The 14,864-nt window shown below is 33.0% G+C and overlaps 1 protein-coding gene across 1 annotated transcript; it reads left to right on the top strand.

The window, feature by feature from the left end:
• The first annotated feature begins 7,216 nt into the window (after positions 1-7,216).
• On the top strand, positions 7,217-11,058 carry LOC105799615 (BEL1-like homeodomain protein 1). The gene is made up of 7 exons (XM_012630270.2): positions 7,217-7,435; positions 7,601-7,661; positions 7,943-8,088; positions 8,200-8,996; positions 9,346-9,719; positions 9,815-9,875; positions 9,990-11,058. Exons 4-7 carry the CDS (start codon positions 8,268-8,270, stop codon positions 10,758-10,760), a joined length of 1,935 nt encoding a protein of 644 aa, XP_012485724.1. The 5' UTR covers positions 7,217-7,435; positions 7,601-7,661; positions 7,943-8,088; positions 8,200-8,267; the 3' UTR covers positions 10,761-11,058.
• Positions 11,059-14,864: the final 3,806 nt, after the last annotated feature.

Genomic DNA, 14,864 nt, shown 5'->3' with positions numbered 1-14,864 from the left:
GGTACACTTTGTCCTTCGCATTGTTCATTAATCAATTAAATAGATCTCCCCCTATATAGAATCTTCTTTGATTTTTTTTCATCAAGGCCAGTAGCTTCTTTTATCCTTTTAATAAACTTATTCGTACCGTACTTTTTCTTTTCTTTTTAGTTTTAGGGATCCCTTTGGAACCATGAGAAGGATGTCTAGGAAGATGAAGACAAAATATTTAGAGGATTTCTTGTTTTTTTTTTATAAAAATTAAATTTCTAAAAGTTTTCCTGCTGTTGTGTTACTAACTAACAACATAAGTTTTTCTTAGTATGTTGGAGCTTGAATTAAGAGTATATGATTTGATTTAATTTCAACCTGGTGATCATATTGTAACATCGCTCTTATATGTTTAACTAAGTCCATTCTCCACTCAAACTTTTTCCCTTGAAAACTTAGTTATATGCTAAACAAAAATAATTTATTTACTAACAAATTGCACCTAAATACAAGTTCTTCTATTGAACAATTGCGTGCTTTTGCAATTCATACATAAACCAACAAACAAGTTTTCAATATATAAACAATGTTAGACTAGTGAATCTCTTGCTGGTATTACCATACCATGTCACTTCATTTACACTCAATTAGTTTTGTGATAAGGTATAAATTAAGAAGAGATCTTCGTTACTTAAACCTTTACAACAATAGTATCTCTTCAAACATGGCCAGTGGATCACAATAGATCTCTTGGAAAGTATCTTCGCTCGATTAAATATCTTCACCAAACACCATCTCAAATATTGTTGCTCAAAATCCTCAAAAAGATGTAGGAAAATTTTAGGTTAAAATATGCCAACAAATATAGCAAGTTGCACAACCTCAATTGCAATCGACAATATTAATATTCTCCTTTTTGGCATTTTTTTAAATAAAAAACACTAGCAATTTCTTCAAGCAAGGTAATCATACTTATGCAAATCTTTAAGGTTAAAGCTCTCCTTTTGAAACTCAATCAAAAATTAAAAATCAACCAAAACCAACCAATATTTGCAGCAACAAGAAAAAGTTCCTCCCCTCGAATCTTATACAACCAAAGTTCAATATTGTAGCTCAAATCTCCCTCTTTTTTGGACAAAAAATTGAAAGAAGGTTATGTTCCATGAGAAAGGATACTTGCTTTAAAATGAATAACTCAACTCTTTCGGTTACTCAGAAGTTTGATCTATTTGCTTTGAAATTTCATTAGCTTATCAATGCTAGCGAATTCTGCATCAAGATGTTCAATCAATCTAGTTTGTTCTACAATAGTTGTACCTTGGATTGCAACTAGAGTAACATCTGCTTCTTGATTTGAACCAGACTTAGATCCTCCATCTTGTTCATTAGCATCAAACCCGTATGCAACATGCTTGACTTTGTTCCACTTGCTTGAATACTTCAATTGATGTTGCTCAGGCTCATGTATATCATCCTCATTCAAAAGATCATTATTTTGGTATAGCAAGATTTGAAAAATTAATGAGGGAAAGTTTCTCATGTTTTTAGTTTTTGTATGCTTGACAATTTCATCGTAAATTAGTTTCCCTAAATCAAACAAATTAAAAGATTGTACCATGTATAGAAGTAAAACTATCTTCTTGTTGACATACATGCTTTGCTTTGATGACAACCAACTCTTTATGCCAATGACATAAAGTGTTGGTTAGGCTATTTGCAACTCAAATGTTTTAAACCTTTAGCCAATTTTTCTCAGACCCTTAGTTTAGGTTGTAGCTAAATAATCAAAGTTGGGGACAAAGCCATCTTAATCCTCGCCACAATGCTTCAAAAATTGACTAATGATTTTTGGACTAAATGTAAAGTAATTTTTTATTACATATGCATGCCTATAGTGTCTATCATTCTCATCATTGATGAAATTTTTTAGGTTGGAATAAAATTCTAGCACCATGTTCTTCACATACAACTTGACATGAGCTATTGAATACATTAGTTCATTCCATTCCAAGAAGACTTAATGCTATGCTCAATAAATCAAAACTCTTGTACATTTCTTTCTTTACTAAACCTTTTTTGTGTCATTAGCTTCTTCCTCTTGGCATATTGACCACGCCACGACGTACGACTTCGAACAGAGAATTAGCGCAAAATATAAGGATTTAAAGGCGACTTTTATTGCAAGTGTGACAGGTTAGCTGTAATATTTAGAAATGTTACAATGGAACACATTGAGTATTCCAAGGATCGAACCTAAGAGAAAACAAGCGATAAGATAAATGACAACGATCAAGCGTGGAACTAAGAAGTGCAGCTAGCTAATGATTAAGTGCTATATTACGACAATTCATAATTCACGGTTCATTAAGCTAAAATACACCAAAGTGGAATAAATATCAATTCAATGAGATAAAGTGGTCAATTGATGTCCATGTTAATTCTTGGATTAGGGATCTAAATTGCTCAAACTCCTAATTGGCCCAAATTTATCTCTCGATCACCATTTTATCCAATTAGTTGATTTAGTCTAGTTTATCTCTCGACCTCACTAAACTAAATCCGAACAATTAAATTGGTTCACAATAGGATCTCCTTTTGGTCTCACCTATCTAAATGTTCATCTAGGGTTGTCAATCCTAGGTTTTGAAGTCTATTCAATTTAGTCAAATTTTTGCAAGTTAGTACCTAACCCTAAAATTAATCGTGCAACATTTCAATCAACCAAGCACTCTAAAACTTAGTTCCTACTCATCATTAAAATTTAAAGTCCAACCAATTTCATTCTTAAATGATTTATCAATTAACCACAAAAGAGATAAGGCCTTAGAAATGCTTAGTGACTCTCGAAGGAGTCTTTGATAAAGATGATGACAAAAAAATGTTGATAAATCCACAACCCAAGTTAATACTTTTGCACTTTTGATAACGTACGACATATAAATCTATTGAATGCTTTAAAAAAAAAACCCAAAATAATAATGAAGATTCTTGTATCTATTTGAAAGAAAACTAAAAGTGTAGTAGAAACTAAGAAGAAAACAGCAGAAAATAACTACTAAGCTAAAGAAGGAAAAACCTAGAAAGCTAAAAATGACGAGGGAATAAAAGATGTTGATAAAAAGATGATAAAGGATCCCCCTTTTCGTAGTGGCATAAAAATGCCTTAAATACATCAGATTCCCTAACCCTAACATTGATAAAAATACTCTTAAAGAAAATGATATGACTTGAGTTGAGTTTGGACACAAAATTGCCCTACAGTTTTTTGCACCCGACAAATTTCACTATCGCGATGCCCAAGCTTTGATGTTGTGACGTCCATGGCAGTGGGCACGACAGTAGGCACGAGCTTGGCGTTGGGGTTCTTGATGTCACGAGACTATCTTGTTGGTGTCGCGACCTCGAAGTCAGTGGCACTGGGTAATAAAAAATAAATGGAAACTAAAATTATGTTGGATGTATATTTTTTTTAGTCTTAATTTGAAAATAAATAGAAGGGTAATTAAAAGTTTATTATCTTTTTCTAGTAAAGTAAAAGAATTTTACATGTGAAACTAATCTAGGCCTTATTTGATAACTCATTAAAAAAATTAAATTAGTTGGAAATTAATATATTTAATGATTTAATTCTTTTAAGCATGTTTGATAATCATAATAAAAAAAAATCCATTGATGGTGACAAGTATAAGAGCTGGGTTGCGAGGCAAAACTCAAGCTATGAAGGTGTTATTGTTGAATTTCCATAAATTGGTTTTGAAATTATATTAAGGTTGTCGAAATTGTTTTGAATGTGCAAGTGTGATTTGATGATGCTGAAAATGTGTTTATTTTGGATGGTATAGGAAACTTTTGCAGAAACTCTTTATTTTCTATGGGATTTTGAAGGGTTGTTTTTAGGGTTAAATATAAAATCGGTGTTCGAACTTGTCCACTTCTCCCATATTGGTACTTATGATTTTTTTATCCCAGATTGGTACCCAAACTTTTTTCCGTCAACTAAATTGGTACTCGAGTCTAACGTTGTTAACTTTTTGCTGATATGGTAGCACTGGACAATCACGCACCGTAACGTGGCGTCCTCTTGTACCTTATTTTTATTTTATTTTATTTTTTATTTTTTATTTTCCCTTTTTATTTTCTTATTTTTCTTTTTCGTTTTCGTTTTCTAGCCTTGCTTCTACACTTTTTCATCTTTCTTCTGTCAAACCCCCCTCCAAATTTTCCATCACTTTCTCACTATCCAATCATCACCAAAATCACATCTCTTAAACTCCTTTCGTTTTCCTCTCCATTTTCCAGCCACCATCAACCAACACCCACCAGCTTCCATGGTTGCTCTTGTTTACGATCCCACTTTCAAGTTTCACCATTACTTACTTTAAACCCAAATAAAAAACATAGACAAAATCTGCTCAGAAAATTGATCTTCGAGCAGATTTTTCACCTTCTAAAGCCTTTGCCTCTTCTTGTTTTTCTGCCAGTTTAAAAATAGAAAGCATTCCAATACATGGGATCTTTAGGGTCAACAACTGGGTTTTATCTAGCATTTTCTTTCCGACCAAGGTTTGGTCAATGTAACTTTTTGAAGACCACTAGAACCACCATGCCTTTCGCTCGGCTACGCCATACTGGCGATGGAGCTAGCAATTGTGAGCTGCCACCAGTATGTTTGTTGGGGTTTGGAAATTTTCTAGGTTTAGTGTTTTTGGGGATATTGATGGTTTTTTTTGTGAAGTTAATTTTCTTCAAACTAATGGGTTCGATATTTGTAGGGATTTTGAGTTCAATGATTTATTTTATTTTATTTTGGTTTTATTATTTTGGTTAATAAATAATTTAGTGAAAAATTAAAATTTGAAATTTTGAGTCGACTTTATTTTGCAGAAAAATTAAAGTTTCAAAGATGAACATAAATGTGAATGATAATACATTATATGATTTTAGTGAATCTGACCAACCATGGAACTTAAATGTTTCTATCGTGTAACTGCAAAAAAAAAGAAAGAGAAGAAAGAACTCAGATAGTTCTATAGTGATATTTCTAACAGATTTTGTCTTTGTAGTATTTGAAAAAGGGAGGGGAAGTGGTAGGAGTTGGTTGATGGTGGCTAGAAAATAGGAAGGAAAATGAAAAGGGTTTAAGAGATATGATGAAAGAAGAAAGAAAAAAAATGAAGAAGTGTAGATGGAGGTCCAGAAAAAGAAAAATAAGAAAAAAGAAAAGAAAAAGGAGAGAAAATGAGGGAAAAGAAAAAACATAAAAGAAAAAGTAAAAGGGGTACAAAAGGATGGCACGAGGCAATGCTCAATTAGCCAAAGTTACCACGTCAGCAAAAAATTATTGGCGTGAGACTCAGATAACAATTTAGTTGACAGAAACCAATTTAGTTGGCGTGAGGTATTAATTTTATATTTAACCCTTATTATTTGTCTTTGGTTTTGGTTTCTTGTGGCTCTTATTTCTGGTGTTGATATTTTGTTTATTTTTGAAGTCTCTTAAGATTTTTGTGCCTTAGGTGGTGCAAATATATTTTGGCGTGATTTGATATTTTCCTCTCATGATTTAGAGTTTTATTTGAATACAATTTCTTGATTGAGAAAAAAAAAACCCAATGATACAATTTTTTTATAAAATTATGAAAAATGAGAAGTAGATAAAAGAGTTACTTAATATAATTTCTTAATTATTTTAATATTATATTAACTTTTAAAATTTTAGATTTAAAATTTTAAAATTTTAAATTATCAAATAATATAATCATAAGTAACATATCAAACGTATTGTATAATTAAATTTAGAATTTAATCATTAATTTATAAAACAACACATAAAACAATATTATTTAATCAACTTCTAATAATTTTTTATTGCAATAGAATAATTATCTCAAATATTGATTTTTACGTAAATATGATTGTAGCATTGCTAGTATTTAAGTTTTGGCAAGCATTGGTGGTTGGTTCTTTGTTCATTTCTAACTTAATTGCTTTGTCTTCAATAACCCACTAGAAGGAAAAAACTAAATTATGAAAATTAAAAATAAAAAAGGAAAAAGACAAAGAGATATTTAATGTAGAATTGAGGAGTAGGACCCTCTCCGTTTATCATCATCATCATCAATTCATAATTATTATACTCATTTTATTTTGTAATCCAACATAAATGTTTATTCATTTTTTTATTTTAGGTCATTTAGCTTTGAACCTCTAAAATTTAGTTAAATGGTTTACTTTTGACAAAAAATTGACCAAACTGTTAAAATTTTAATCGCATTTTACGTATACTTCATTGTTAACATGGATAAAATTTTAAAAGTTTTATCAACTTTTTAAATTTTGTTATTTTAAATTTTGTTTATTAATTTTTATGAATTATCGTAGATTACCATGCTAGTAGCCACATTAATATTGATGTTAAAATTTTAACAGATTAGCCAATTTTCTATCCAAAAGCAAACAAAATAACTAAAATTTAAAAGTTGAGGTAAAATGATAAAAAAGAGAGAGCTAAAATGACAAAAATAAGTAAACATTATGTTTTTTTAATTTTCTTAATTAAGCTTTTGTTTGTGGGGAGATTTCCTATTTTTAGTAGTTTGTAAACTTCTAACACATATAAAAATAAAAATAAAATAAAAATAAAAACATTAATTTACTAATATTATGGACAGTCTCACACGTAGGTGAAAAAAATAAGAAACTAATGTAAAAATTAATGATTATTAACAAAAAATGTAAATGGTTTTAATAAAAAAAATCTGCATGAGAAACTAATAAAAAGTGAAAGCGTATAAATAATGAAAAAAGTGATAAAAAATGTGCAATGAATTATGATTGGTGAAAGAGCTCCACAAGTGTCCGAGAGGATGGAAAAAATACAGAAACCATGGTTTCGGCTTGAATTAAATTAGATTTTATAAAAGAATTAAGAGTACCACAAGTGTTATATTTATAATGTAATTGTGAGACTTGGCCAATTCAATAAGGGTCATAGTTGTAATATTTGAGAGGAAAATTGGGTGCATCGAAGTTGATTTGAAAAGGGAGGGTCAAATCAGAGAAGTTGGTAGTTTTGATGTATTCGCAGGTACTTGGCCTCCCCAAGCCAAAGAAAAAGGAATGGGAATTGGTTCATCATTTGTGAAGGATAACAACATTTCATAGTTGCACTAAAATTCCCACTTATCTATTCTAAGAAAAAAAATCACTACAAATTAATTTGTATGGTATGATTTCAATTTAGAAGCCAAAAAGGAAAGCAAAGAGAGTGTGTGGATAATGAAGTGAATAAAAGAGATGGGGTATCTTTTTCTCCCCCTTTATAACCAACCCTCACTTTGTTTCCTTTTTAGTTTGGGGGGAGTTTGCAGAGGCTTTGAGTCTGACAAAAGGAACTCTCTTTCATGATCTGGGATTTCAACTGTTTCAAACTCCTAAATTCTGTGCATACATCATATTCACACAGGTTGATTTATATTATTAGTGTTGTGATTCATGTTATCCCTATATGTGCCCCTTCTCTTTCTCTCTAATTTTCCTACTTTTTTAGCTACTTCTCTATTAGCTTTCTTTCTCCAAATTTCTTTTTTTTTTTTTTGGTGGGCTAAAAAATCCATGTTTTTCATTGCAGTGAAGAATGAAGGTGATGATGATGATGAAACACGTGCGCACTGAGATTATCCTCACAGCAGGTACCGACTAATATTATTAACTATAATCAATTCTCTCCCTTTCAAATCTCTATTCTCTCTCCTATTCTCCTCCTCCTCCTATATAAACACCACACCTTTCATTCACTTCTTCTTCTTCTTCATCTTCTTCTTCTTCTTCTTCCCATGTCCTCAACATATGTATGAGAAAGTAGAGACAGACAAGTAACATGGCTTGTTTTCAATCCCTTGCCAATCACAATTACTTGTGTTTCAACTCTATGTGGGGTCATCACTCCTTTTCTTTCTATTGATTTCTCCAGGATCCACTTGATCATCCATCCCAACACCTTCATTTATCCTTTCTGCTACTGCTGCTGCTACTTTACAAACTAGCTCCCCGATTTTCTCTCACAATTCACAAATTCATCACCCAACCAAACCCTTTTCATGGGTTGATTCGAATAAGGTAAACAACATATGTGTAAGCTTTTGGTCTTCTCTTATATGGATTTTTTTACTCTATCTAACTAACTATGCAAGTACTAATGCTTTCTCTATGTTTTTCCTTTCGGTGAAGTGAAAGTGCAGGAAATACCATTAGATCTTTGCAAAACTCGTTTAGAAACTGCGAAAGCCATATCCGATATGGCGACCTACTTTCATGGGAACCCTGAAATCCAAGCAGCTGATGATCTTCAAACCCTCGTACTTATGAACCCTGCCTATGTTCACTACTCCAATACCCCTCCTCCTCCGCCGCCCTCAAACAACCTCGTTTTCGTCAACTCCCTCTCTCCTAACGCTCCCTCTTCCCACTCCCAGCAACTCGTTGGCATCCCTCTCCCGGCCGTCACCTCCGGTTCCAACCAAGACGCCATCTCCTCCTTGCATGGTCTCGTACAGCGCCTCCATTACAACTCGTACAACCCTATTGACCCTTCTGGAGAACCACGTGACACCCCACGAGCTCAGCAGGGACTATCTTTGACCCTTTCTTCCCAGCATCAGCCCGGTAACTATGGATCACAGCCTCAAGCAGTTTCAGGCGGTTCGGCTTCTTCCGGTTCAGCGGTGACCAACGGGGTTTCAGGTATACAAAGTGTGTTGTTGAGCTCTAAATACTTGAAGGCTGCTCAAGAGCTTCTTGATGAGGTTGTTAATGTCGACAATACTGGGTTTACAAAGACTGAAATGGCAAAAAAGGGCAGTGGAAATGATAGCAATAGCAGCAAGGCTACCGGAGAATTGTCGGCTGCGGCCGGAGACGGTTCTGGTGGCGAGAACGCTGTTGGTAAGCGCAGGACTGAGCTGAGCACGGCTGAGAGACAAGAAATTCAGATGAAGAAAGCAAAGCTAATTAGCATGCTTGATGAGGTAAGGAAATTATATAATTATCGTATATGGATATATACTTGTCTATTCTATGTGTTTTGGTGGGTTTGGTTTGGTTTGATTTTTTCTTGAAAGTGAAGGCGTATAAGAAAACAAGTTTACTTTCTGGGGAAAGTTATGTTTGTCAAGGAAAATTTGTTCTAAATTGATATCAGTAAAGAAGTGGGATAAAAGTTACTTTCACTGGCTCATCAATTGGATTTTTTAAATAATTTTGAAGTCTTATTATATCGAAATTTTCATGAAATTTTATTTTAGACCATAAATCTATCAAGTTTACCCATCGGAGTCTAAAATCTGCATGCAAAATTCTTGAAATCGGGTTGTTTAGGTGGATCAAAGGTACAGGCAATACCATCACCAAATACAGATTGTAATATCCACATTTGAGCAAACGGCTGGAATTGGGTCAGCTAAAACATATACAGCTCTTGCATTAAAGACCATCTCTAAGCAGTTTCGGTGTTTGAAAGATGCAATAATTGGCCAGATTCGAGCTGTAAACAAGAGCTTAGGTGAAGAAGATAGACTGGGAGGGAAGACCGAAGGCTCCAGACTTAAGTTTGTGGATCATCAGCTTCGTCAACAAAGAGCACTTCAGCAGCTGGGGATGATCCAACACAATGCTTGGAGACCACAAAGAGGACTACCAGAAAGATCCGTATCTGTTCTTCGAGCTTGGCTCTTTGAACACTTTCTCCACCCGTAAGTATTAGTAATTAATTTCCATTCGTTCCTTAAACTTTCTAATTTTGGAATGCCCTTCTGATGGTGTCTGATTCCTATATTTGCACTTTCAGATATCCTAAAGACTCAGACAAGCACATGCTTGCTAAACAAACAGGGCTTACCAGGAGTCAGGTACCAGGCGCCTATGTACTGTGTTGTTTAGCAATCTTTTTGAGACTCCTATGACTTGTCCCGCTTGTGGCATGTCTAAATCGATGATGTTTTTGTGTGTGTGTGATAATTTAGGTGTCTAATTGGTTCATAAATGCTCGAGTCCGGCTTTGGAAGCCAATGGTGGAAGAGATGTACCTGGAGGAAATCAAGGAGCAGGAACAGAACCATGAAGGTTCAGCATCCAAATCCACTGGTCCAACACCAGCAAAGAACCAAGCTAAAAGTTTGAGCAGCTCGAAACAAGACAATTCTGCAAACCAGAATGCTTCCTCAATGTCCATTTCCATGGCTTCAACGTCTCCTCTTGCAGGAAATGGCCAAAACCAGTCAGGGTTTTCCTTCATTGGCTCATCCGAATTGGAAGGGATCACCCAAGGAAGTCCCAAGAAGCCAAGGAGCACTGAGGTGCTGTTGCAGTCCCCAATAGACATGGACATTAAACAAAGAGAGGCAGCAGACGATGTTTCCATCAAGTTTGGCAAAGAGGGCTACTCCTTCATGGGAACCGATACCAACTTCATGGGAGGTTTCGGGCAATATCCTATTGCTGAAATGGCAAGGTTTGATGCAGAACACTTCGCTCCAAGGTTCCCTGGTAATGGTGTTTCACTCACTCTTGGTCTTCCCCACTGTGAAAACCTCTCTTTGCCTGCTACTCACCAAACTTTTCTCCCAAACCAAACCCTGCAAATGGGGAGAAGGCTCGACATTGGTGAACCAAATGAGTATGGTGCTATAAACCCTTCAACACCCCACTCTTCAGTTGCATATGAGATTGAGAACATCGATGTTCAGAACCGAAAAAGGTTTGCTGCGCAATTGTTACCGGACTTCGTTGCCTGATCGATGTGATTTGAATTCAGATTCAAGGAACTCAGCCATAGGGGTGATGGTTTCAGGGGTTTCACACTATTCCTTGCTCTTCATTTTCTCTCCCGATGTAGTTTAAAAAGAAAGAAGAAAATCCACCTCTAGTACAGCAATATACTTTGAATAGCACAATTTGTGTCACTCCTTAGCCAGCCTAGGATCTCAGCCATATATTTTTGAGGATTGTATATTAATTTTGTAAGTTTTGGGGATTGGTTATCATGAATTAGTTACTTGGGGGTATACAACAAGTAAATCAAAATTTAGTCAATTCGGGTTTGATTCTAGTATTTCCATCAATATGGAGGATGAAAATTTTACCGATGCTTGATAAAATAAAAAAGGGAGAGAAGAGTAATTGTAGTAGTTAGTTTCCCCTATGCAGAAGCTAAATTTATGCAGGACACAGAAGCCAAAGTTCATTTCCTAACCACAACAAATATTGATTCCAAAGATTGCCAATCCATCTTAAAATGCCAGAGAACCCTCATCATTAGTCATCACAGAAGCCAGACTCTCACCAAGATTTCAAAACCTTATCCACACAACCACAGCAACCATGAGCTTGGCCTCAATTATTTCAACTGTAGGACTTGATTGCATCACATTTAACTATCTTCTGGGAGGCATCCACCAAACTGTTAGCGAATTCCATCAATATTTCCGACTTTGTCCACAGCTGATAAATGATATCGTCTTTCCTGCCTCACATAACAATAAGATTGTTAAATCTAGAAAATAGGCAGCCCCTCTACACAATCATTTTACCTCCGCTCGGATTTGATATCATCACTGAAGATGAAATGGGCATATTAAATTTACACCATTCCGCAAGTCATCATGTTGGGGTCCAATATTCACACCCTTGTGTTCAGAGTCTCACAACAGCATCTCCAGTTGTGCTTGGTGCATCCATTTTTGTTCCTTAGATCTAGAGGAAATAGGACACAGAAAAGACTAGAAACAGCTGATAAATAAAAGCTATTGCAATAGTTGAGTCAAGGAGGTGTAATAAAAGAAGAATAAGTTGAGCATGGTATTGACTTGTGAATATCAAAGCCAAACTAGTTAAAGTTGTTCATTGGATTAGTGTCCTCACATACACTGCATATAAAAAGCAATGGAATTATTTAAAGGAGAAACAAAGAATGAGACAGCCACATATATATTAATACAATGTTAGGAATACTTACGAGTGCCTCTGTTGGAACATCGAGCAGTAATAACTGTGACATGACCATTATAGATAAACAATCATCTAAAAGACAAGAACCAAGAGTACGAAAGCCCAATAAAAATCACAACAGACCTTTGATGACACAGCATTCTGGTCTATTGTTGAAAAGTAAAGCCCATGCTTCCACAATGGATGATTAGTGTGCCTCTACTCTCAACTCCAAAACTATTAAAAATAAATAATTAAAATATTTTGAATCCATATAAATTTTAATCATTAAACTCCTTGAAATAATTTGTTTTATTTATATACATATTTTTGTTAGTTTATTTATACTTGGGTCCCAAAAATGTTGTTTTAGAAAATTTTTAAATTTTTAACTTTATTTATATATATTTTTAGAATTTTTTAAATTTTTATAATTTTTTAAAAAATATAAATTTTGGAAATTTTAAAAATATTTTGAATTTTTTGTATTTTTTGTTGAGAGAGACCAATTTGCTCATTTTCAAAATTGATAGGGACCAATGGGGTATTTACACCAAACTTTTATTCGAGTTATTCAAATTGTAAAGTTCAACTCGACTCGACTCGAACTCGAAACTCGAATTACTTATTCGAGTTGGCTCGAATAACTCGAAATTCAAATTTTTTTTTCAAATTTTTCGAATCAAATCGAATTTTTCTCACCCCTAATCTTACACATATGCAAATTGATCCTCCCCTAATATTAATATTTTAAATTTAAGAGTTAAAAAATTACACTCTCAATAAATAACACAAAATACCAAAATTTCAGATGCAATGTATGGACAAGAAAATGATTTAAGTATATGACATCATACCTTGAGCAAGATTAAGGCCTTGCCCAAATCCAATCCCTTCCATCCAGAAAAAGAATATTGTTAAGGAATTCAGAGTTCTCCTTTACATTCATGTCTTCCAATATGAAAATTCAACCTTGTGAAATGATGAAGAGAGCAAGAAACATTTTGGTTTTAATGTCATGACATGAACCTTCATATCCTTGTTGTGAGGACAAGCTTTGTTAAGGATGGTTCCGGCGCACCCTGGGCGGGTGATTTCACTTCAAAAGAATTCATCCTATCAATGATATCTCTCCAACCTTAAGCTCAATGGTTTAATCCCTTTCCAGTTCCATTATCTCCAACCCGAAAGCTATGTCATCCCCCACTTCCACTTCCACTTCCACTTTCAACTCCTCCCCAATAGCCATAAAAAGAGTAAAACCTAAAAACATTACAATACAAGTAAAACCAGAAAAAGACAAAAGGAACTAACCAACAACCTTCAACCTTCGAACATCCAAAGGGAAAAGCCCAGTAAAGAAACCCTAATAACTATGCACTGAGCTGTAATAAAACTACCTACTTGTCACCCAACTTTAGGCTGCATTTATTTTCATCTCTTAATTTTCAGGACGTTTTCAATTTAACCACCCAAGCGTTAAATTCTTAATGATAATTGACTGTACACATTAAGTAATTACAAATTTTTGGGTTTTCCCATAAAAAATTTGGGTTTTATTTGGCATGAAAGATAAAAGTTAATTAATTTAATTAATTGCAAAGATTTTTCTTTGTTTTATCTCGAATGAAAGATTTAAGATTATATAATCAAAATAAATTTAGGTTTCAGAGACAATTATTAAACCTGAGTTATTTGATTTAAATTTAATTTGGAAATATAAAATAAATTTTAAATTTTATAATGAGATTAAATTAATTTTAACATTATAATAACAAATCAACTGACACTATTAAGAGATAAATTTTTTAAACAATTATTTGATTGATTTTGATGTTTTAAAATTTAAATTTTTAATATTAGAAAAATAAATTTAAAACTTTTGACAAAGGATAAAGAAGTACGATATGTCAAAATTTTAATGCATTATTTTAGTTTCTATTGTTTTTGCACTTATTCATTCCTTAATTTTTGTACCCCAATCAATATTTAAAAATATCTTTTTTAGTGACTAAAATGAAAGTAATCTAGAAGTCGGGTGGTCAAAATAAAAGTGTAAACATGATGTGGTGTGTACAATAAACTATTGTTAGAGATTTAACACTTAAGCGATTAAAATTAAAGTGTCCTAAAAGTTGGGTGCAAAATTGTAATGATTTTTTGTAGTGACTAAAATGAAAACACCCTAAAAATTGAGTAACCAAATGAGCAATTTATCCTCAAGGAAATTTGGACCAAGGACAAAGACAACTTTATTTTTAAATAATTTTTTATAATTTAATTTTTTTAAATGGTCAACAACTTACTCATCATCCATTAATGATCAACAACGGTTTCCATAAGTCGAAGGGACTACTTAATACAATATTTTTAGTTCAAAAATTAATTGAGTCAATAAAAGGGTTTAATTGAAATTTTTCAAAGTTTGAATACTTTTTAAATTTTTAAGCCAATTTGTGATCATTTGAAAACAAAATATTTTTGGTAAAAGGAAACAAAATATTTAAATCTAAAATAGGCATTAGTTTTAACTATTTCTTTATTTTTATAAAGGAATTATCTCTTTATTTATCGTTTGATTTTTCTCCATTATCTTTTATTACCTGAGCAAAATTTTTTATTAAATTAATTTTAATAAAATTGAGAAAACAAAAGGTTAATGAGCTGCCAAACTGACAGCCAACTCAAAAAGGTAAAAAATATACATTAACTGAATAATAATTTATATATATATATTAGATTTATGGTATATTGTGAAAATTATGTAAGAAATATATTTATATAGTTGATATTTTAGTTACGTAAAAATATTATGTATGATAATTAAAATTAAAATTTATTTATGATATAATTGTAATAGGCCCAATTTGCCCAAGCCTAAAAGCACAAACACAAATAAACCAAAAATAAAA

The sequence above is a fragment of the Gossypium raimondii genome, chromosome 9 (assembly GCF_025698545.1).
Source record: "Gossypium raimondii isolate GPD5lz chromosome 9, ASM2569854v1, whole genome shotgun sequence".
Taxonomy (NCBI): Eukaryota; Viridiplantae; Streptophyta; class Magnoliopsida; order Malvales; family Malvaceae; genus Gossypium; species Gossypium raimondii.
This window is presented reverse-complemented; position numbering and strand designations above follow the sequence as displayed.